The sequence below is a fragment of the Macaca mulatta genome, chromosome 19 (assembly GCF_049350105.2).
Source record: "Macaca mulatta isolate MMU2019108-1 chromosome 19, T2T-MMU8v2.0, whole genome shotgun sequence".
Classification (NCBI taxonomy): Eukaryota; Metazoa; Chordata; class Mammalia; order Primates; family Cercopithecidae; genus Macaca; species Macaca mulatta.
In genome coordinates this window covers 3,078,380-3,102,345 of record NC_133424.1, presented here as the reverse complement: position 1 = coordinate 3,102,345, position 23,966 = coordinate 3,078,380, and the positions used below count along the sequence as shown (strand labels likewise).

General features: G+C 62.8%; 1 protein-coding gene across 12 annotated transcripts; it reads right to left on the bottom strand.

Moving 5' to 3' along the window:
• Window positions 1–699: 699 nt before the first annotated feature.
• On the bottom strand, window positions 700–23,903 carry SPPL2B (signal peptide peptidase like 2B). 12 transcript variants are annotated; one of them, XR_013409457.1, is made up of 16 exons: window positions 23,798–23,903; window positions 17,741–17,860; window positions 14,972–15,154; window positions 13,740–13,829; window positions 13,389–13,528; window positions 12,635–12,777; window positions 12,430–12,526; window positions 11,615–11,731; window positions 9,486–9,567; window positions 8,731–8,805; window positions 7,246–7,308; window positions 7,017–7,116; window positions 6,352–6,429; window positions 3,822–4,045; window positions 2,090–2,595; window positions 700–1,941 (listed from the first exon to the last, which is right to left on the bottom strand). XR_013409457.1 is itself a non-coding variant. In XM_077979021.1 (15 exons), exons 1-14 carry the CDS (start codon window positions 23,861–23,863, stop codon window positions 3,864–3,866), a joined length of 1,536 nt encoding a protein of 511 aa, XP_077835147.1. In that variant the 5' UTR covers window positions 23,864–23,903; the 3' UTR covers window positions 700–2,595; window positions 3,822–3,863. The 12 variants fall into 12 exon arrangements, 7 of the variants coding, with proteins under 7 accessions (XP_077835147.1, XP_077835142.1, XP_077835148.1 ...); XR_013409454.1 differs by having other exon boundaries at window positions 3,885–4,045; XR_013409458.1 differs by having other exon boundaries at window positions 12,635–12,774.
• Between the last annotated feature and the right edge of the window lie 63 nt (window positions 23,904–23,966).

The following is a 23,966-nucleotide window of genomic DNA, read 5'->3' as shown; positions in this document are numbered from 1 at the left end:
GGGACTCACTTTCTCTAATGTAGTGGAGAACTTGGTGAGACTAGAACAACACACACACAGTCCCTGATGCCAGGCAGATGCTCAGGGCTCACTAGCTCCTCGGCCCACACACAAACCCGCATCCATCACCCACATTTCCACAAGCCCGGGGCCAGTGAGCAGCAGCTGGAAACCAAACCTTGCCCCGAAGCGGCTAAGACAGCTCTTTGCATTTTTAAAGAGAAAAAAATAATAATAAACTATTTTGAGATGTGAAAATGCTATACAATTCCAGTTACAGGGTCTGGCAACAAAACCATCTGGGGGCCGGGCGTGGTGGCTCACGCCTGTCACTGCAGCACTTTGGGAGGCCGAGGCGGGAGGTTCACCTGAGCCCAGCAGTTCGAGACCAGCCTCAGCAACGCTGCAAGACCCCATCTCTATTTTAATTTTTAAAAAGCATTTTGGCCCATTTTACACATGATCTGTGATGCTTTCCAGCAACAGTGGCAGAGCTGAGAAGCGTGACGGGGACCACGCGGCCCGCAGAGCCCACGGGAGGGACACTGGGCACCTCACAGCACTGGCCGGCCCTGCAGTGGCCATTCCCATCCGTCCTCTGCAGAACAGCCAGGCGGCCTGCCAGCTCTCAGTTCTGTTCACCGGGACCTGCACGGAGCAGATGTTCCAAGCCACGCACTGCAGAGGCAGAGGCCGGGCCACGTGTATCAAAAGCTGTGTTTAATGATCAGACTGAACGGCAGCAAGGCCACACGGACAGACGGAGTCAAGGACAGGACCGCCGCCTCTGAACCCCTCCCCAATGGTCCAACGTCCAACACCAAAAAAGAGAGGTCCCCACCCTGTCCCCATGTACAAAATGGCTTCAGTGAAGGTGCCATTACTCCCTGGGAAGCTGGTATTCTCTGGAAGGGATCGGGGCTCACCCCTGCCACCCTCTGACGGGAACAGACCCGTGAGAGCGCAGCGCTCAGCGTCCCCGTGTGCAGCTGGGGGTGACTGACTTGACAGAAACAGATTCTGGACTCGAGTCTGGAGGCTGCGAGGACAGGGCGGGTGGCAGGCGGGAGCTGGGGCCCTGGCGCCGCAGACAGCCAGGGTGCAGGCTCTGTCGCTGCGGCCACAGGGAGCGCTGCTTCGGAAGTGACCACGTGCAGCGAGGGGAGGATGCCAGGGCCTGGGGCCACACCTTGGTCAGCGAGCAGAGGATGCCAGGGCCTGGGGCCACGCCTCAGTCAGTTCCTGCATGGACGTCTCTGCCCCGGAGTCAGGAGAACCTCATCAGTGAGTAGACCACGCCAGTGGCAGATGTCCTCGTGGGTTCCAGAAGCTCCTAGATGCTGGGTCCAGAGGGTTAAGAACCACGCACCAATGCCGCTGCCACAGGGAGAACCCAGGCCCAAGCCCCTCTCGGCGGAAAAGCAACACAGGGCCCACGCGGGGAGTGAGGTTGGGTGCCAGGAGCAGCCAGGACCTCCCGCAGCCCAGTCCCTCCCTCCCAGGGCCCCAGGGACCCCCGAGGGCCTGACCCAGCCTGCCTGGCGCCTACCCCTGCTTGTCAGAAGGGCAGTCTGAGATGTCCACCCCACCAGATGGCACCAGCAGGACTTCTAGAAGTTGCGACTGTTTATTAAAACAGGGAGGAGTGTGCAGGCACGGCCAGGTGCCTCCGGCTGAGGGCAGGGCGGGGCCTGAGCCAGGGGAACAGCTTGTCCACTCACTGCCAGCCTCGTTCACACCCCGAAACCCTGCCCCACAGGCCTGTCTCAGTCAGCGTCAGGGTCCAGATGCCGCCCCGGCCACCAGGCCGTGTCCTAGGCTTGGAGGTGGCTTCCAAACCTCCCAGGGGCTCCGATCTGCTCAAGAGGGAAAAGCGATGCCTTCTGGGAGACAAAGCTGCTCCTCCACCCGAGAACAGGATGCCGTGGGGAGGAAGGTCACCTGAAGGACGAAGCGGCCGGTGAGCACCAAGTGTGTCTGCGGCCAGAGTCCACCCACGCCTGCTCACTCATGCAGATGGCGCTTGAGGGTCTGCAGAGAGGCCGGGCAGGGCCTGCGAGGACGGACTCCAGTGGGGAGGAGGACGGACCCGCAGAGGGCTTGTGGCAGCCGGGCGAGCTTGGAGCAGCAGGCGTGCAGCCGGGGCAGCTGGGCTGGGCGCGGGCACGGACCACGGGGGTCTCGGCAAGGATGAGCACCATGTTGGGGCGGGTGGGGACAGCACAGGCCTCAGTGCCGGGGACAGGCATCTGTCCGTCTGTCTCCAGCGGGCGCCAGGCAGCCCCAACATCTTGGTATGGCGGGCACGGCAGCGAGCGTCTCACCCCTCCCCTAGGCCAAGGCGCCAGGCTGGGCTACCGGGCACGACTGGGCCTGGTCCCGGCCCTCGGGTTCAGCCGGGCTCCCAGGCTCCCGCGTGGCGGCTCCAGCCCCCGTCTCCTCGGGCACACAGGGTTCTGGGGGCTGCTCCGCAGGCTGGGGAGGTGTGGCTGGTTCTTTGCCGGGTGGCTGCGGGGACAGCGGTGTGGCCGAGTCTTTGGGAGGCTGCAGGCTGTCGGCTGGCGCTGGGGCCCACGGAGATGGAGGTAGGACTTTCTACAGGAGAAGGGAGGCAGAGGTGAGAAGACAGGGACCCAGAGGAGGGCCCTGGTAGGGGCCACGACACCCAGCACCCGCAGGCCACGGGGGCAGGGTTAAAATGCGGCGCCATCCCCAGGGGCTCTGGACCCAGGCTTGGGACAAGCAGAGGTGTCCCAAGGAGGGGGCCGGCTCCATGGCCCATGGGCACCCAGGACCCCGTCCATCCGCACAGGGGCCGCGGGAGGGGAACCCAAGGCCAGCAGAGGCTGGGAGCTGTGCAAAGCCCCTCCAAAGAGAAGCCCGGACTCTCCGTCTCTCGGCCCTGGGGCCTGGTCCTCGGCTTCTCCTGAACTTTCTGAAATACCCATCAGAATGGGGAAACCTTTGGGGTGGGGGTGCTGGCCCCAGGAGACCTCTCCCTCGGGCCTGGTCTCAGGCCATGGTCCCATCTGTGGGACCCATGAGCCCGGCTTGGCCCTGGAACCACAGCTCGACCCAATGCATCACACCAGTGCGACAGGATGGGTGTGGTTTAACTTCCACAAAAACATGATGCAGGACCGCCACACGCGGCGGGCACCACTGAGAAACGCGGCATCACCCGCAGAGGGAGGCCGGCTACGGGAGGAGCTGCACCGATGCCCAACAGCCTGAGGATCGCCCTGCGGCGTGGGGCTGCTCCCTGGGTGGTCATGGCCTCCGAGAGGCACTGCCCGGAGGGGTGGGGGCAGCTCTCGGGCGCAATGTGCCTGAGTCTCGGGAACCCAGGAAGTCGCCCCTCTTGGTTAAGCGCCCCACAGCCCATTGGAAGGGGGGTCCCACCCACTTCTCGTTTACAAAAATCACAAAAGCAGAACGGACGTGGCGTTAAGCCCTCCCTGCAACGTGCACGGTTAACCCTTGCCAGCCGCCCCCTGCCTCGCCGAGGGGGACAGGGGACAGGGGACAGGGCTTCCACAGCCAGGGCCAGCCTGCTCCCCTCGCACAGGGCTCTGCGGCCCCACTCCCAGTCGGGTGCCTCGCGCTCAGCAGGAGAGACGACGGATGCCCAATGCCCACACAAGTGGGGCGCCAGTGACCGTTATGGGGGAAGCAACTTTAGCAAGGACAGGGCACCCCCGGGTCCCACCCAGCATGTCCGTCCACCGGCGCCACACGCGCACGACACCCAAAGCAGACGCTGCCGGGACCCTGACCCCGTCGCGGCCGCGGGGCTGCTGTGGCTGGAGGCCTCACTCAACTTGAACTCTAGTTACGGCTCACTAGGCGACTGTTTCTCACAGTCAGAGCAAACTGGTATTCACCGCAAAGCCGCTGCCCGTCCAGAACACGGCCAGCTCCCGGCGCCAGAGTGCCACGGCGCAGCTTGTCACCAGCGTGCAGGGCACCAGGTAGAGGAGAGCGGGCTGGCCACGCTGCATCAGGGCCAACGCCACGAACGTCACCAGGAGGCCAACGCCATAGGCTGTGGGGACAGAGGAGGCATCACCTCAGCCAGGCAGGCCGGGGCCACCAGCCACTTCCCTGGGAGCAATGCGAGCGGGCTGGGCGCGGTGGAGGGCAGGGGTGTGCAAGGACGGGAGAGGTAGAGCGGGGGTTCAGCCAGCAGGGCCACAGGCTCCTCGAAGTACATGGATCCTTCCGGCACCTCCTGGGCCGCACTCCCACCCTGCCCCAGCGGGGCCAGTGAGAGGGGCGTCAGGGTCACCGAGGACACGGAAGGGGCAGGGCAAGGAGAGGGACAGGCAGGGGCAGGCTTCGGGCAGCTGCAGGACAGTGGGAGGCAGACGTGATAGCGGACGGGGGCTGCAAGACATGTCCAGGATGCAGTTTCTATGAACCTCTGAGAAAATCAGCCGAAGGTGAGCCTGTGCTTGACCAGAAAACCCTTGGACACCAAGCTGGGGGCGCATCAAGTATGTTCTCAGGAGACACCCAGTGAAAGGTCTGGGGTCAAGGGGCACGGTGTCCCCCCACCGGCGCGGTGCCCCAGTCCCCTGAGAACACAGCCTGTGATTTACATATGTGTGTAAGTACACAAATGTGCACATGGCCACCCTTGGCACCCGCAGGGGAGGGCTGCCAGGACCCCCCTTGCTCACGTCCCTGACGTAAACGGGTGCAGTGTCTGCCTAGAACCCACACACGTCCTGCCGAACCATAAATCCCTGTAGGTTCCTAAAAATACAAACACGACGTCACTGCGGGCGGTGGCTGTCCCATGGCACTGCTTAGGGAATACCGGCCCAAAAAATCCGGGTATGTTCAGTACAGATGCAATTTCTTCTCCCCAAATACTTTCAACCCACAGCTGGTGGAATCCACAGCTGCGGAACCCATGGCTAGGGAGGGCCAAGTGGAGTACATGGGAGAGCGCGTGAGTGTGTGGAGAGAGAGAGAACGGAATCAAGCGAATGTGAGGAAATGACCAGTCCCTCTGAGAACGGGGCACACAGGAGTTCTCTGTACCAACCCTGCAACTGTCATTTAAAATTTCAAAATAAAGCTCTGAGAAAATTAACTTTTTACTAGAACATTCTTAAAAAAGAGCCGCTGTGTCCAGCAAGCACACTGCTCCTGGCACTTTTTCTAATACTCATCTCTGTATTTCTGACACCATGCCACAGGGAGCGTCCCTATTGGTCCATTTTAGACCATCCACGTGTCCATCAGCCATCATCGACAGACGCAGAGACAAACGGAGAGGTCTGGCGCCTATAAAATCTCAGTGGCTTCGATCTCAGGAATTACAGGGACAACTTGACAAATTATGCTTCAGGAGAGAGAAATCTCTGCTGCTGTGTTTTTATTTTTTCTTTCATTTTATTTTTTCGAGACAGGGTCTTACTCTGTTGCCCAGGCTGGAGTGCAGTGGCCCGATCATGACTCACTGCAGCCTTGAACTCCCAGGCTCAAGTGATTCTCCCACCTCAGCCTCCCGAGTAGCTGGGGCTACAGGCACATGTCACCATGCCTGGCTAATTTTTGTATTCTTCTGCAGACACAGGGTCTTACTATGTTGCCCAGGCTGGTCTTGAACTCCTGGGCTCAAGCAATCACCCCACCTCAGCCTCCCAGAGTGCTGGGATCACAGACATGAGCCCCTGGGCCCGGCCTCAGCCGTGATTTTAAAGGATAATCATGAAGACGGTAAAATGGGGCGAGGGGAAAGCCAGGGTCACCTGCAGCTGCAGGAAGCAGGGGTGAGAGGACCACCACCAACCAAAGGGCCCTGCAGGCCAGCCTGAGCTCTCCTGGCCCTGGGAGTGGACGTCAGGGAGCCACGTGGAGGGCTAGGTCAAGGGCATGGCTCAGCAAAGGTGGCTCACCCTCGTGCCCGTGAACCAGAAAGCACCACAGCTTCTTAGGGCCGGCTGTGGTGGGGGGACATTTCTTAAAACAATGTTGGTCAACAGAAAACGGCACTTTGTATAAACACTTTCATAACAACCGAAACAGTAGAAGACAAAGCAAAGAAGAAAAAGACAAAAAGAGGAAAACAGGAAAGAAAAGGAAAAGAACAGAACAGAACAATGGAAGCCAGGGAGAATGAGAAAGAGGGGGATGCAGGCACAGGCCCAGCCACCCGAGCCCAGCTCCCAGAGCGGCCAGGGGTTAGGGTTAGGGTGTTACGGTTTAGGATTAGGGTGTCATGGTTATGGTGTTCGAGTTGGAGTTAGAGTTGGGGTTGGGGTCAGGGTCAGGACAGAGGCTGAGTCAGGGCGGGGCTGGAGCCGGAGTGGCCAGCATGGGCTCGACCGAGGCACTTACCGATGGTGCAGGCCACGAAGTATACTCTGGAGGACTGTACCTGGATGTCGAACCTGTGGCAGTAGGCCACCAGCAGCCCTGGGGGAGGCACACAGAGGAGGCTCACCTGGGCCCACAGAGCCTCGGAGTGGGCGCTCCCTGGGAGCAGGAGGGCGCCTGAGCACTTGTGGGCACCATGGGCCTCTCGCTGCCCAGTGGCTGCTGTCATTTCACAGACAGGCCACACGCTTGCTCAGGACAGGGCTGCCATGACTCTGTGGGTAAACTGAGATCACAGTGAGAGCAAAGCCCAGGCAGACACACCTGGCAGGACCCTGGGGACACTGAGGCTGAGAGGGTACAGTCTCTGCCTTCAGAGCAACATGAGCTCACTGGGACCCAGGCCCCAGCAAGGACCCCTGCGCAACCCTGAGCAGGATGGGGTGAGGCTGTCTGCCATCGGGAGGCCTTCCCTGCTCCCTAGGACCCAAAGCGGTCCCTACCCCACCCGGACAATGCCCTCGCTGCCCAGGCAAACAGGCCTCGACGGCCCCAACCTGCCCGACCCTGACCCTCGGCTTTATCTGCAGCCAACGGTGCGCAGGCCGCTCACTCCCAAGGGCAAACCTCAGTCACCCAGGGCCTTGCCCCACAGCACAAACCGTGTGCCCCACCCGCCTCAGCACCTGGCACCAAAATGTCTCCGAAACCCAGGAGGGAGAAGGGCCGGTCACACAGAGCCAGAGGTGAGAGGTTCAGCCTGGGCACCTTCAGGACCATGGGCAGCTGCAAAGACGGGAAGAGGACAATGTCCTCCAGGACCCTCGTCCGGCCGTGGGACGCCTCCAGCCCCATCCCTCTCCGCGGGACACCTTGGCCCATGGCAACGTGAGGCCCTGCGGTCAGAGGACGCACCTTCTCACGGGTAGCTGAGTCCGAGGGCCCCGTGGCCACCTCCACCATGATGCTGCTCCCACTCTGCACAGAAGGGGGTTGAGTGAGGGAGCGGGGTGATGGGGCGGGGGAGCGGGGTGATGGGGCGGGGGAGCGGGGTGATGGGGCGGGGGAGCGGGGGAGCGGGGTGATGGGGCGGGGGAGCGGGGTGATGGGACGGGGGCGGGGTGATGGGGCCGGGGAGCGGGGTGATGGGGCGGGGGAGCGGGGTGATGGGACGGGGGCGGGGGAGCGGGGTGACCGGGCTGGGGAGCGGGGTGATGGGATGGGGGCGGGGGAGCAGGGTGATGGGGCGGGGGAGCGGGGTGATGGGATGGGGGCAGGGGAGCAGGGTGATGGGGGCGGGGGAGCAGGGTGATGGGATGGGGGCGGGGGAGCGGGGTGATGGGGGCGGGGGAGCAGGGTGATGGGATGGGGGCGGGGGAGCGGGGTGATGGGGTGGGGGCGGGGGAGCGGGGTGATGGGGTGGGGGCGGGGGAGCGGGGTGATGGGGTGGGGGCGGGGGAGCGGGGTGATGGGATGGGGGCGGGGGAGCGGGGTGATGGGGGCGGGGGAGCAGGGTGATGGGATGGGGGCGGGGGAGCAGGGTGATGGGGTGGGGGCGGGGGAGCGGGGTGATGGGGCGGGGGAGCAGGGTGATGGGATGGGGGCGGGGGAGCAGGGTGATGGGGGCGGGGGAGCAGGGTGATGGGATGGGGGCGGGGGAGCGGGGTGATGGGGGCGGGGGAGCAGGGTGATGGGATGGGGGCGGGGGAGCGGGGTGATGGGGTGGGGGCGGGGGAGCGGGGTGATGGGATGGGGGCGGGGGAGCGGGGTGATGGGATGGGGGCGGGGGAGCGGGGTGATGGGGTGGGGGCGGGGGAGCGGGGTGATGGGGTGGGGGCGGGGGAGCGGGGTGATGGGATGGGGGCGGGGGAGCAGGGTGATGGGGCGGGGGAGCGGGGTGATGGGATGGGGGCAGGGGAGCGGGGTGATGGGATGGGGGCAGGGGAGCAGGGTGATGGGATGGGGGCGGGGGAGCAGGGTGATGGGGCGGGGGAGCAGGTGATGGGGCGGGGGAGCGGGGTGATGGGGCAGGGGAGCGGGGTGATGGGGCGGGGGAGCAGGGTAATGGGATGGGGTGGGGGAGCGCGGTGATGGGGCGGGGGAGCGGGGTGATGGGGCGGGGGAGTGGGGTGATGGGATGGGGGCGGGGGAGCGGGGTGATGGGATGGGGGCGGGGGAGCGGGGTGATGGGATGGGGGCGGGGGAGCAGGGTGATGGGTTGGGGGAGCGGGGTGATGGGATGGGGGCGGGGGAGCGGGGTGATGGGATGGGGCGGGGGAGTGGGGTAATGGGATGGGGGCGGGGGAGCGGGGTGATGGGATGGGGCGGGGGAGCGGGGTGATGGGGTGGGGGCGGGGGAGCGGGGTGATGGGGTGGAGCGGGGTGCAGGCGGTCGCCTACCTTGGTCAGGAAGGGCGTGATGAACACGAAGAAGATGTCGTAGAGAAACAGCACCAGCAGCAGCAGTGTGCAGGCCTGCGGAGCCCATGGTTGAGGGCGGCCCCCACCCCGGCCTGCGCCTCCCCTACACCCCCTTCCACTCCCACCTCATGAGGCCCAGCGCCTCCTCCCGGGAGGAAGCCTTTAAAGGAACCCCGCGGAGAGCCAGTGCTGGGCCGCACCATGCAGGAGCAGCTCTGGAAGCAACATCAGGTCGGGATTTAAGGACAAAAGTTAGGCTTTCAGAGTCTCCGTGTCACAGGAAGGAGGGGCAGAGGGTGGGGGCCCATGCCACGCCGGGCCGGCTCTGGGGATACAGGGGGCCGTCCCAAGCATTCAAATGCCACTCGCTTTGGGTCCCGTGGGGCCCTCACGGGAATGTGGCCGCCTGGGGCTTGACCACACCCCCGTGCTCCCGGTACCACGGAGGCCAGTTCCTTCAGCCCTATTCCACCGCTCTCCCCACCACCTCATGCAGACATATGAGTTGCCCCTGCCGGGACCACCGCCCCACAGTCACCCACCCAGGCCGCCTCGGCAGGGGCTTTGGGACCCAATCTTCAAGACCCACCCTTGACAACAGGCCTAGGTGCCCATAGCCAGGGCAGTGAGCAGGAGCACAGACCTGCAAGGACCACAGCCCCACATGGGCCAGGCTGGGGGGAAGGCCCCCCGCCACCCACGCTGCCCCGTAGCCGCACCCTCCCCGCGCTCACCTTGAAGGTGGGCAGACGGATGGTCTTCAGCATGTAGAGGCAGAAGGCGATGCCCAGGGCGTCCTGGAGGACCCAGGCCCACCTGCAAGACAAAGCAGCATCCCAGCTGGGGTGGAGGCCGGCTGACCACCCAGGACGCCGCCTCCCACGAGCCACACACAGGGCCTTCGCTCTCAGCCAGCAGGCGGCCCTGCTGCACTTCCACCTGCCCAGGGGACGACCCTGAGGACCCCAGACCTGTGGGAGGACCCCTGCTGTTACAACTCCAGCAGGGCGGGCGGCACAGGCCCCACCCCAGGGCCCCCCTGCAGAAGCAGGTAGAGGAGCCCACCACTCTGCAGCCAGGACGGTGGACACAGGCCTGGCCGGCTGCGTCCCCTCAGTCACTGTCCCCGGATGGTGGGTGCCAGGCTGGAGGCAGCGGCCAGGCAGAGGGTGCATGTGCAGGAGGGCTCGGGCACTGACCCCCTCCAAACTGTTTTTGTTTTTGAGATGAAGTCTCACTCGGTCGCCCAGGCTGGAGTTTGGTGGCACGATCTTGACTCACTGCAGCCTCCGCCTCCCAGGTTCAACAATTCTGCTTCAGCCTCCTGAGGAGCTGGGATCACAGGCGCCCACCACAACGCCAGGCAGATTTTTTTTGCATTTTTGGTAGAGATGGGGTTGTCATGTTGGCCAGGTTGGTCTCAAACTCCTGACCTCAAGTGATCTGCCCGCCTTGGCCTCCCAAAGTGCTGGGATTACAGGCACGAGCCACCGCGCCCAAACTGTTTATTAAAGTAAAACTTGTGCCACACCAGGTTTCCCTGCAGAACCTCTGGGTCCACAGTGGGTGGGGCTGCCATGCAGTTGGTGCCCTGGAGCAAAGCACAGAACCGCCTCCTGAACAAGGCCACAGCCCTGCAGCCAGCCGCAACCTTGACTCTCTCCCGGCCCCATGAAGCCCCAGCGTCCCGCTGGCCCCTGCCCCCATGGAGGCTCTGCCTGCCACTTGCTGGACGAGCTGCCCAGCGTTCCTCAGCGTCTCAAACATCACAGGTTCATTTGAAAATGGGATAAAACCTCCCCCGGGCAGGCGGCTGCTGAGAACAGAGGTCTCCATGGAGACGCTGGACAGTCAATTCCAGGCGCCACACGCCACAAGCACCCAGAGAACTGTGGCCAGGTATTTTTTCTGATTTTATGTTATTTCTTAATAGAAATAGAACGGGGCTCTCGCTTGTTGCCCAGGCTGGTCTTGAACTCCTGGGTAAAGTGATGGTCCTGCCTTGGCCTCCCAAATGTTGGGATCCCAGCCGTGAGCCCCTGCGCCCAGCTGACTGCGGCCTGCTCTAACTTCACGTGACGGAACGAGTTTCCTGGCTTGGAAATAACTGAAAGGATTCATTTTCCCTTTGTGTACAAAGGATTCAAAATATTTTCACGTCTTCCTTCTGCCAGTTAAACGTGCTGCGGCTCCAATACACACCAAAGCCAAGCGCACTTGGCTGCCTCGGGAAAAAGCCGAGAGGAAGCGCCAGACGGTATCAGTGACGGTGGCGGGAGCCAGGCGGGGACAGGCCAGCTCCGTCCTCCCAACACAGTGCCAGGCACTCGGCCTCATCAAGGAGGCCTGGACGGCAGGAGGCAGCCACAAGTCCAGGCCTCGTGGGAGCTGAGCAAGGAGGGAGCAGTGCCTGCCCCACCTCCATCACTGCTCAGAGGCCGTGGCAGGCATGACCAAGAGGATCGGCTGCCCTGGAGCCCACACCCTGGTCCTCAGGCCTGCAGTGCGCACGTTGGTGCCAGAGACGGGGACAGCGGGGGACAGACTGGCTCTGGGCAGTGATGCCCTGCACAGGAGTCCCATCCAGGCCTGCTGGAGGACATGGCTCCCGGCCACAGAGGCTCTGGCCTCTCCTCCCAGATTCCAGTCAGGGTTCCCATGGCACCCGGACAAACCCAGGTGAAACGACCCCACGGCCCCATCAGGGCAGCCCGGGGCCAGGGCTTTTCATAACATGGTCCTGAAGCGGCTCCAGGCTGGGGCAGCCTCCAGGAGGGCAGAGAGTCAGGGCCCCAGGAGCCCTGTGGGAGGGAGCATCTGAGGATGCCACTGCCCGCCGGGGCCCGGGGGAGGCAGCACTTACTGGTCCTCATTGCGGAAGACACCCCACACTACGCTGACGGCCACGCAGAAGAGCGCCAGGAGCAGCATGCGGGCCTGCGGGCGCTTGTGGAAGTAGGGCAGGCTGTTGTTGGGGATCCTGGGGGGCACGGGGCAGTCAGAGCCAAGCCCACCAGCCCCCGGCCTCATCCCACTGCCCACCACCCTTGGGCCCTGCCCAGGCACCCCCTCCAGAGTGGCAGCCCCCACTCTGTCCTCATTAAACTCCACATCCCCGCACGATGACAACAGTAAGCACCCCAAGGGCAGGGCAGAGCCTGGCCCAGACAGGTGCTGGGGGGCCACTGGCTGCACCCACAGAGCCCCCTCGCCTGCGCTGCACCCCTCACCCGACGCACCCAGGGACAGCAACCCACAAAGGTCTCCCCTGGGCGAGCCCCGCTTCCTAGACCCAGGTCTGATCTTGCTGGAGACGCCCCCGGAGCTCCCTTTACCCCTAAGAGCCAGGCCCAGCTCTGCACTGTGGGAAACCTTCTGGGTTCCCTGGAGAACCCTGGTGCCCTCCCATGCCCCGGCCAGCCTGCCACCTGGGGCAGGGTTCTGGGGACAAGAGCACCCTCCCCCCGCCACCCCGGTGCCTGGCTGCTGGCGGGCTCCGCTGATAGCTCGCCTGGACTCTGCCCTGCTCCTGGGCCTTGGAACCACAGGCAAGCGCTGAGGAAGCGCCCACTGTAGACTCTGAGCTACACTGCACCATGGGGGGCTATGGGGTGGCAAAGGGGCCGCGGTCATCACCGCGCAGAGTCAGGCACGTCGGGGCCAGCGAGGCAGCCTCACCTGCACTTGCCGAAGGGCAGCCGCCGCACACAGGGCGCCAGGCAGCTGTACAGGCCGGTGGCGGAGGCCAGGCAGAAGATCCCGATGACCACGTACACTGCAGGGGCAGGGCCGTGAGGCCAGAGGCCAGGCCCGCACACCACCCTCCCTCCCTCAGGGCCGGCTGCATCTCCACGCCGCGGCCCACCCGCCCGGGGCCGCGCACCAAGGAGGTCATAGAAGTAGTAGAGCAGCACCAGCATGGAGCAGCACATCACCACGAACACGCAGGTCATCACTGGCGTCACGTCCACCGCCTCGTCCTCCTGCTTCTCGGGCCCGTCGTCGCGCTTGTGCTTCATGTACCTTCTTGGGAGACACCACGGGGTCACGGGGCGCTGGGGCCGGCTGGCCTACACGGGGCCCAGGAGTCCACAGCCACCCAGGGGAATGCGGCAGAAAACCCGGGAGCAGGAGGGGACCCGGGGGGGACTGAAGTGCAAGGAACTGCCCCAAACGTCCCCAGGGCAGAGGAGACCACACAGCAGAGGGTGGCCGGGCTCCCGTCCCTGGGTTGAGCTGGGGCGGCCACTAGGCCGGGCCAGAGGCTGCTGTGCGGGTTCTGCATAAAGAGCCCTGGACATGGGGCCTTCCCAGACCCGGGCGGCTGGGCAGGAGAGGGGAGCTAGCCCCAGCCACCTGCCCGCCCTGCACCTGCCACGCCCGTACCTGCCACATCCACACCTGCCCAGCCCTGCACACCCACCGGGTCCCCGGAGCCCACCCCAGCAGGAAAAGAGCCTGATTCTGTCCTAGGACCTCCTGAGGAAGAAAGGAAGGGCTCCACGGGGCGAGCCGTGCCTGCCCAGGCCAAAGCGCTCACTGCTGTTCCGGATGGGAAGACTGGCCATCCCAGGCCGCGTCAGAGCCGCCCGCCCACCCGCCCGCCCATCACAGCCCACGCACGGCGCAAAACTCACTTCTTCACGTCCCGACTCCCGGCCCAGTAGCCGCCGATGGCGACAGTGCCCACGGCCATGATGAAGATGATGACCATGTTGTAGTCCAGCACTGGCTCATGAGGCGCATACAGTGCCACCCTCACCATGCGGCCGAAACGCTGCCTCAAGGAACACACCAGGGGCAGGCATCAGAGCCACCCGCCAGCCACGGGTCAGCGTGCAGCGGTGGGCTATGGGGCTGGGGCTGGAGACCCTGGCCTGCAGGGGCCACGCCTCACCCACCACCCCGGCACAAACCCCCCCGGCAGCCAGCCCGAAGCCCCCGCCCCATCTCCTCGGGAGCGCGCGTCTGAGCAGCGGCAGGCCTACCCTGAAGATGTCCAACATGTCTTTGTAGCTGAGCAGGGCCACAGGAATGCCAATCTCATCATATTGCGTCTTATTGCCCCCCGGGGGGACCTGGGGGCCCAGAGGAGGGAGCGGCAGGCATCACCCGCAGCAATGGGTGGGCCCCCAGCTCTGTGCCCATTGCCTCCTCTCCTGGGACCCTCACTCGAGGCTCAGGCCAGGCTGGGGGCGCCTGTCTGCTCCCCCTCTGCACCTGACAGCCTCCGGCCTCCCAGGAGGACCCAAGGACAGGGAGGCCCAAGGGCATCAAGACTTCTTCACCCGACAACAGGGCCCCGGGCCTAAGACAGCCAATCCCTCCCTCAGCCGTGGGACTCCCTAACCGCACATACACGTCCTGAGTGACACTTGTCACAGCCCACGCCTGCCCACTAGGCCACCTTGAGCCCCGCACCCACTGAGGGCCTCTCTCAATGACGACGGCAGCACGTGCAGACGGGGATGACACCCTCGGCTCTGCCCGGCCTGCTCTGGCCTCAGCCCTGAGACCCTGCCCCAGGCCTCCCCAGGTGGCCAGGCTCAGGCTGCAATGCTGGCGGGGGCAGCCTAGAACCACGGGCAGGGCTGTGAGGGAATTCCTGCACTCCATTTTCTTCTTACCCCAAAACTACACTTCAGGGGTGCCGTGCACCCTGCCCAGCCCAGCAGTCAGCGTGTCCCCTGCTGTGACCAGCCTTGCCAGGCCCCCAGTTCTCAACCACAGCCCGTTTCACAGCAGATGGAAAAGGGGCTGGGCTTCAGGCCACTTGGATAGGACCACACAGGTGAGCACAGCCCCACCGGCTCGAGAGCCAGGGCACCAGGGTCCCCAGAAGGGGCCAGTTCAGGGCCAGGCCATCTGCTCCACAGAAGACACCCCAATCCCATCCCTATGGAGAGTGTGGTTTCCCTCACCCGGGGGGCTGCTCTAGCATAGGCACCCAGCAAGACCACGGCCAAAGTTCCACAGCCCCGGCCGGCAGCACAGAAAGAACAGACTCATCTCTGCCCTCCCCACAGCCACACTCAGCCCGGATCCTCCCCACAGCCACACTCAGCCCGGATCCTCCCCACAGCCACACTCAGCCCGGATCCTCCCCACAGAGGGCCTGCCTTTGGTGAGAAATCAGAAGAGCAGCCCCTGCCGCTGCTGCCTCCTGCACCCCCCTCCTGCCCCTGAGAGCTGGCTCGGCGGTGGGGGTGCAGGGCCGTACCAGCCTCTCCCTGCTGACGATGAGCAGCCCACGTGCTCCGCTGCCCTGGGCCAGCCTCACTTTCTCATAGAAGGTGCAGTTCCCCCGGGCCACCAGCGGGATCTGGTTGCCAAAGCCGTGGGCAGGGAGGTCCGCTGCGGAGCAGAGCAGGGAGGCCGTCCAGTTGCGCAACTGCAGGAAAGACTGGAAAGGCCGGGGCACGGTTTCATCTCACGTGATGTGAGTCACCAGGAGGACCCAGCTGCCCCTTCTCCCACCCGAAGCCTGCGCTGAGTTAGATCTCGGCTCTCGCCTAAAGCCCCGCATGGCCTCGGCCCCACCTAGGCAGAGCCATCCCTACGGTGGTTCCCACAGCAGGGCGCTGGGCGACGGGTTGGGGCACCTCATCTGAGCAGGGCCGGAGTCCTCACAGACAAGGCTGTCCCCTGACACCTGAGCCACCCTGCGAGCCATCACAGCTCACTCAGCAAGACCGAGTGGGTCCCCACCACAGCCCCACCACGGCCAGGCATCTGTGAGAAACGGGAGGGGTTCCAGTGTGCGGAGAACAAGGCCCCGACTCTCAGCGACCTCACAGTCCAGGAAGGAAGCCAAGACACACGTGCGCACGCACACATGCGCACACAGCCAGGCCGGTGCACACACACACACGCACACCCACAGCCAGGCCGGAGCACACACCCACAGCCAGGCTGGAGCACATGACACACACACGCACACATGCACACACACACGCACACACCCACTGCCAGGATGGAGCGCACACACATGCACGTGCACACATACACAGCCAGGCCGAAGCACAAGGTACACACATGCAGACGCAAGCACACACATGCGCACTCACGCTCAAGCACACACATACCTATTACACACACGCACACACGTGCACACACACATAGCCCAGAGCACACGGCACACACGTGCACAGGCAAGCACACACCTGTGCACTCCTGCTCGTGCACACACACCTATTACACACACATGCATGCACACACACCACACGGATTCACACAGACAAACGCACTCAGGCACGTGCGCATACCTACGACACATGAGCTCACACGCACACACTCATGCACACACGAACTCGAATACACAGGCACACCCACACACAAACCTATTATGCACACGCACACACACATACGCACACCTATTACACACGCACGCGTGTGCAGACACATGCACGTATCCACAAACATACCTATTACGCGGTTGCGTGCTTACACACACCTGTACACACACACACACACGCACTCACACACCCATACAGAAACCTACTACATGCACGCTCACACACGTGCAGACATACACACTCAGACCCATGCACATGCCCCCACACACCTATTACACACGCTCACATGCACACGTGTGCTGACACACCCACACACGCACTAAGGTACATACATGTCCATGCACATGTCTATTACACATGTGCTCACACACACACTCAGGCATATGCACACATACATTCACGCAAACTCACATAAACATGCACTCAGACACGTACGCATGTGCAGGCACGTACCAATTACACACGTGCTCACGCACACACTATGAACAAAGCAGACAGGAAGACCCTAGCACCTCTTGGCCGACAGGCCTCGAGGGATCCAGGAGGGGGCGGGACACAGTGGGAAAGGATGCGGGGCCTGAGGGAAGCAGTGGGAAAGGAGGTGGGGCCTGAGGGAGGCAGGGTCTGAGGGACACAGTGGGAAAGGAGGCGGGGCCTGAAGGACTCAGCAGGAGAGGTGGGGCCTGAGCAATGCAGTGGGAAAGGAGGCGGGGCTTGAGGGGTGCAGTGGGAAAGGAGGCAGGACCTGAGGGACTCAGTGGGAAAGGAGGCGGGGCCTGAGGGACTCAGTCGGAAAGGAGGTGGGGCCTGAAGGATACAGTGGGAAAGGAGGCGGGGCCTGAGGGACACAGTGGGAAAGGAGGCGGGGCCTGAGGGACCCAGTGGGAAAGGAGGTGGGGCCTGAAGGATACAGTGGGAAAGGAGGCAGGGCCTGAGGGACTCAGTGGGAAAGGAGGTGGGGCCTGAAGGATACAGTGGGAAAGGAGGCGGGGCCTGAGGGACACAGTGGGAAAGGAGGCAGGGCCTGAGGAACATGGTGGGAAAGGAGGCGGGGCCTGAGGGATGCAGTGGAAAAGAGGGTGGGGCCTGAAGGATGCAGTGAGAAAGGGGGCAGGGCCTCAGGGATGCAGTGGAAAAGAGGGCGGGGCCTGAAGGATGCAGTGAGAAAGGGGGCAGGGCCTGAGGGATGCAGTGGGAAATAGGGCGGGGCCTGAAGGATGCAGTGAGAAGGGGGCAGGGCCTGAGGGATGCAGTGGGAAAGGAGGTGGCGCCTCTGAGGGAGTGAGGGACCCACCCAGCAGCAGCTGTTAGTGCCCCAGTCGGTAAGATGGTGAAAGGAACAGGTCTCGTCCACGAGACCCCACTGTGCCCTCTGCTGTCACTCCTCCAAGGAGCCCTCTGTCCGGGCCCACCAGATGGGGAGCCCAGCATGGAGCAATAGAGACCCTTGTCCACCACATGGGGCTGAGCCGGTGCCTCTAGGTTTGCATCCCAAGGCCCTATGGACAGCCTGCATTGATGACCAGGGTTGGGGAGGCCCAGGGGAACTAGGGGCTACCCAAGAGTCCCCCAGACCTGGCCAGGGCCTGCCTCTCGCCTCTGGATCTTTCCTGCAGCCCTGGCTGGATGAGTCTCTAGAGCCCTGGGGCCCACGCATTCCCCCCCGCGGCGGCGCCCAGGGGGCGGGTACTTACCGCCTTGCTGAGGTCATGCGGCAGATGGGCCCACTGCGGGTTGTAGAGGATGCAGTAGTCTTTGCCTCTGGGGCCCCCAGCCTCGGAGACCACGTGCACCATGCCGTACTCACAGGCCACCTGCGGGACAAGGCCGGCGATCAGAGCCACAGCACGGGAAACAGGCCCGAGGAGATGAGGATGCCTCCAGGAAGGGCGCCCGTGTTCACGAGGTCGTCTGGGACGCCTCCCTGTCTCGACAGGACAGACAGGGATGTGACGGTGCATGGTTTATAGCAAAGACGCAGACCAGCTCACCTTCCTCAGGGGGCCCCAGGCTGGTGACCATGAGTGTGTCAGGTCACCTCTCTGTGGCTCCCGAGTTTCTGCACCAAAAAACAGGGATCGCATCACCTCCTGGACCTCCCAGGACCAGTGGGCACGGTGGGAGAAGGACAGCCGAAGGCAGAGCCCTCAGCAGGGAAGAAGGGCAGGGCCCGAGCGGACCTGGCCCTGGGCTTGGGCGGGAGGCCTGAACAAGCCTCCACACCCCCCAGGTCTGGGTGGCCTTTGACCCATAGCCCCATGAGCACTGCCTGTCGACTGGCATTCCAGGAGCACAAGGGGGTCCAGGCACATAATGGGTCCCAGACCAGGGGGATGGATCCCAGGTCGGCCGGCATCCCTCAGCTCCTGCTGGAAGAATAGCAGGAAGCAGCTGAGCCAAGGGGCCTTCGGGCACTGGGTCCTGAGTGGGACAGGCTGAGGTTTGCCACAGGTCACGCTGCCACCAGCAGGACAGACAGCGTCGTGTTCCCCGCGAAGCCCCAAACCAGCAGAGTCCAGCACAGCAGCTCCCCCTTCCCGGGAGGGAGAAGGAACAGCCAGTCAGGACTTCAAGTTCGTGCTCTCCAGCCTGCAGCAGCAGCAGCTCAGAGAGGGCCACAGGGAGAAGATCCGGATCCTCTGGCAGAAGCCCCTCACACGGAACGGGGACGAGTGGCCAAAGCCGGCCAAGAGGAGCAGGGGCGGTGGCCCACCGCACCGGGATAGAGCGGGCCCAGGCCCTTGCCATGCTCTCAAAATGAAGTAAGGGGCAGGACCGGGCCCTAAAGCCCTGGACGCCTCCCAGGAGGGTCGCGGAGTAGATGGGCCTGGACCAGAAGGGCTGACCCCCGCCTCCTCAACCCAGTGCTTAACAGAGTAGGATGGAGCTATGAGGAAAGACGCAATTCCACATGCAGGAAGCTGGTGCTGCTCACCACACTTCCCACCACGGGGACCACTGCAGACACTGAGGGGCTCTGGCCTAAGCAGAGCCACGGTTCTCCCAGCAGAGCCCAGTCCAGTCCAGCCGCCCACACCTACCATCCCCACCTTCCTCCTGCTCCCCTGCCCAGGGCCCCCACCCAGCAGCTGACAAGGACATCTCCATCTCATGAGGACACCAGTCACCAGAGGGTCCCACAGGGACGGGGCCCAGGTCCCAGCTGCTGCGTCACACTGCAGACCCTCAGTGTGGGCCCCCAGGGGAGCCCGGCCTGCACAGGGTGGAGGGGTCCCAGGAGAAAAGCCATGTGCCAGGGACCAAGGAGACCCACCCCCGCGCCCTAGGCCCACCTGTTCTCAGGAGTGCCCAGGGCACTCTGCACACTGCAGGCTCCTGGGCCAGGCCTTCCGGAGCTGCAGGGCTCCTGCCAGGTTGTAAACCTCCCAGACAGATAGCCACACCCCCTGGTCCCTAGGGGACCTGCCATGGAAACAAACAGGCCACAGCCATTCACCTCATCAGGAACAGGATGGCAACATATCTGGAGGGGGACTGAGCCGTGCACCGAAAAGGCCAATGCCACAACGCCACAAGGGCCCAGAAGCAGCTCTGCCAAGCTGGGGCTGGGGAAGGGGAGCTCTGGCTTGGCTAAAGGTCCCGACGGTCCCTGATGCCAGACACCAACCCCAGCACACGGGCACAGATTGGCTCTCCAACAGCCGGGCCCTCACTGAAATCACACAAGGGCTCCGGCCTGGTCTGGGAGCATCTTGATCAAGGCCCTGGTGACCTCGGGGTGGCAGCATGGTGAAAGCCCACGGAGCCCCAGTCCCCACAATCGACTGGGGATCTCATAGCACTTGGCTAATGCTGCTTCCTTCCCACACCTGCCCCAGCCCAACTCCAAGCACCTCCCGTGTGACCTCCCCCAGAGCCGAGGCAGAGTCAGGAGCCTTTCTTTCCAGTTCTGCCCACCAGACTGCCTTCCCTGAGAGCAACCCTTAGTCTGGCCCCGGTGCCGAGCCCGGAGGGTGCCCCTTCCAACACAGCCCCGCAGTGTTCAGACCCCTCGCACCTACTCCAGGAGGGATGTTATGGGTCACGGCAGAGGCCAAGAATCCGTAGTCCGGCCCACCGTCTGTGTTTGTAAATAAAGTTTTATTGGAACACAGCCAAGCCGATTCCTAAGGAAGAGTCTCTGGCTCTGGAGGTACAACAGGAGAAACCAAGCATCTGCACCACGGGCCACGTGGGCCACAGAGCCCAGCAAAACTACTGTCTAGCCCTTCCCAGAAAACACCTGCCAAGCTCTGTTCTATGGGATCAGGGACTTTGGTGAAAAGTGTCTATTGTGTAAAATGGGAACCGATAGAACTGCTTCTCTGCTTCTCTCTAAAAGGGTCATTTAAAAGCACAAAAGCACATTCATGCATTTTCCTCTCCACAATTCGCAAAACTGGTTTTCTGTTAAAAAAAACAAGCCTGTGCTTCTATCAAAGGCCAGAGAACGCAATGGCGTCTCACCAGGAAGTTTCCTCATCTGCTGAGTTAAAGAAACTGGGAACTTGGCCGGGTGCGGTGGCTCAAGCCTGTAATCCCAGCACTTTGGGAGGCCGAGACGGGCGGATCACGAGGTCAGGAGATCAAGACCATCCTGGCTAACATGGTGAAACCCCGTCTCTACTAAAAAATACAAAAAACTAGCCGGGCGAGGTGGCGGGTGCCTGTAGTCCCAGCTACTCGGGAGGCTGAGGCAGGAGAATGGCGTGAACCCAGGAGGCGGAGCTTGCAGTGAGCTGAGATCCGGCCACTGCACTCCAGCCTGGGCGACAGAGCGAGACTCCGTCTCAAAAAAAATAAAATAAAATAAAATAAAAAATATAAAAAACTAGCCGGGCGAGGTGGCGGGCGCCTGTAGTCCCAGCTACTTGGGAGGCTGAGGCAGGAGAATGGCATAAACCCAGGAGGCGGAGCTTGCAGTGAGCTGAGATCCGGCCACTGCACTCCAGCCTGGGCGACAGAGCGAGACTCCTTCTCAAAAAAAAAAAAAAAAAAAGAAACTGGGAACAATTAGTTCAACGGCCACAGCTCTGAGGGCCCTGAGTTTTAGTCAGGCCCACCGAAATTTGGAGGAGCAGAAAAAGCTCGGGCTACAAGGACAGGCTCAAAGCCCAGGCCTTGACCTCCAAATCCTTCACAAATCGCAGCACAGATGCTTCGCCACTGCACACTTGTTTAGAAACTTCTAGGCTTAGAAACCCTGCTTTGAAGTGACTGTGAAAGCATCCATGTCAAGGGCCTTTGAAACAGGCCAGTGAGTCCAAGCCGGGAGAGCCTCCCTTCTGGGAACTCAGGAGTTCCACGAGCCAGGCCGGGTCCAGCCAGGGCCACCAGCTCCAGCTGAGATCTGCTGAGGAATGGGCTCTATGGGGTGGGGGAGGGGAGGTGTCTCACTGGGGAGGTCACTTCCTTGCTCGGGGTCACAGAATGGTAGCAAGCGAGTGGAGGACTGTCACCAAGCAGGCTTCTGCCCAGAGAGCTAGTCTCATTCTGGGCAATCGGACTCAAATTTCCACTGCCGCGAAGCACCACCCCCCAACAGGGACAGGCCTCTCAGGGTGTATTTACAACCGGGGTTCTGGGAAGGCCAGGAGCACCTGCTCTCTCACGTCCCTCTGACACGTCCTTTGACTCCCCACCTTCCAGATAAAGCTCACACTCCTCAGCCCCCCCAGGTTAAAGTCCATGCACCCCAGCACAGAGAGCCTTCCACAACCTGGTTTCCACCAGGCGGCCTGTCATCCAGCCTAAGAGGCCAAATGCTCTGCCTTCACTCTCTGCCTGGGGCCACTCGCACCACTCCCCCCTCCTCTGTGCCCCTGCTCCAGCGTCCATCCACGGCCCACCCCCCAGGACCTCCTTGGTGGTGACATCTTTCAGGATGTAAATCCTCCCTTCCAGCGTTGTTCCACCCTAGACTCCAGCCACAGCCCACCCCTTGCCAACCCCAAATAACCCGCTAGCTCTCACACCTCCCAGCCCCCGCTCATGCTGCTTCTGGTGCTTCCAACACCCTTCCCCTCCTGCCGACCCGGCAAACTCCTACTCATGGCTCAGAACACCTGCTTCAGGGCTGGGCATGGTGGCTCACGCCTGTCATCCCTATACTTTGGGAGGCCGAGGTAGGTGGATCACCTGAGGTCAGAAGTTTGAGACCAGCCTGACCAATGTGGTTAAACCTCATCTCTACTTAAAAAAAAAAAAAAAAATAGCCAGGTGTGGTGGCGTGCACCTGTAATCCCAGCTATTCGAGAGACTGAGGTGGGAGAATTGCTTGAACCGGGAGGTAGAGGTTGCAGTGAGCTGAGATCATGCCACCGCACTCCAGCCTGGGAGACAGAGCAAGACTCCGTCTCAAAAAAACAAACAAACAAACAAAAAAAACACACCTGCTTCAGAAAAGCCTTCCCAGGCAAACTGAGTCCCTCCCTCCACAGCGTTCTGTGATCTTTCTATCTTTCTTCCACCTTTGGCTTTCCTCCTCCTTCCAAATGTCTGGGGTCTCTAGGTCCCTGGCCTCAGAATGGGGGGAGTCCAGGGGGCTGACAGGGCAGCTGGGGGTGGAGGTGCGGTTCGCAGAAAGCTTCTGAGGGGGCCCTCCAGCCTTGCAGAGACCACGGGCGTTTCAGGGTAAGAGAAAAGACTAGACAACGAAGCTCCTGCAATGAGCTGCAGGCTTCCCTGGCGCCAGGTCACAACTGGACGGCACGTTCATCCAGATGCGACATGGACTGACATACTTTGAAAGGGTCACTCCTGCTGTGTCGAGGATGGACTAGGGATGTGGGGGACAAAGGCAGCCACAGCAGGGGGATGGCGGTGGGGCTGGAAGAGTGGAGACTAAGAAGGAGCCCAGTGGCAGCAACGCCTTAAGAGAACTCTGAGAGAGGAGTGAAGGTTAAGGGCCGCATTTGTGAGGCTGCTCCGGGTTCCATTCCCTGAGCCACCAAACTCAGGTAAGAGGGAAGACTTGGAATTAAGAAAATAAAAGATGCAGTTACGACAGTGCCATCTCGTAGACTGTCCCCGCTAGAACCTGACACTCTACATCAAAGGATACACAATGAATATAAGGAAGGCGTGCTGTCCCTAGGCGCTGGTCACCCTGGGTAGCATCTCCAGAATCCACACCATAGTCGACCCCCCTTCTCCAGACGAGCAACCGACGCTCAAAGCAGGGAATTCCCTCGTCCAAGGTCACGGAGTAAAAGATGGAGCGGGGATACGACCCCAGTGCAGGGCTGGGCTCTTGGCCGCTCCAGGATGCTGGCCAGTCACTGGGGGACACGCGGGACGCCTCTGGGTTCCCCCACCGCACCCCCTAGGGTGAGGTTAGCTTAGCACCCGGCCATTCCGCCTAAAGGGAAACTGAGGCTCGGAGCGGGGTGGGCGGCCGCCTGCCCAAGGCCACAGAGCGGGAGAGAGGCGTCCCCCGCGGCGGCTGGAGACCCCGAAACGGACAAGCAGAACCGGGAGATGGAGGGGGCACAAACTTCAGGCCCGGTGGGAAGTGAGGGGCGCTGCAGCGGCGGAGGGCCTCCGAGGCGGGGAAGGGAGAGAAGCCGGGGACAGCCCCGCAAGGTCACGGCCGGGCCCCGGCACCGCCGGCCGACAACGAGGGGACCGCGGATCCCCGAGGCTCGACCCCCCAAGACGGGCCAAGAGGGGTCGTTCCTGCGCGTAGCCTCGGGGCCGAGAGGCCGAAGGGCCGCAGCCTGCGGTGCCGTCGGGACCGGTGCCGCGCTCACCTGGGCCGCGAGGAGCAGAAAGGCCGCCACAAGCCGCGCCAGCGCAGCCGCCGCCACCGCCGCCATCTCGGCCGGTGCCCGCCGCAACCGTCGGCAGATGTTTCCCAGCAACGCCCCGAGACCCCGGGCCACGCATGCGCCGCGCATGCGCGTGGGGGGGGAGGGGAGA

What these genes read in the sequence shown, in the direction of transcription:
- SPPL2B (XM_077979016.1), bottom strand. Translation starts at nt 23,863, where the DNA reads ATGGCGGCGGTGGCGGCGGCTGCGCTGGCGCGGCTTGTGGCGGCCTTT. An exon ending in GTCTTCCGCAATGAGGACCA is followed by an intron (nt 9,568 to 11,614) that starts GTAAGTGCTGCC and finishes TTTGTCTTGCAG; the next exon opens with GTGGGCCTGGGTCCTCCAGG. An exon ending in CGGAGACATTTTGGTGCCAG is followed by an intron (nt 6,430 to 7,016) that starts GTGCTGAGGCGG and finishes TGCCTCCCCCAG; the next exon opens with GGCTGCTGGTGGCCTACTGC.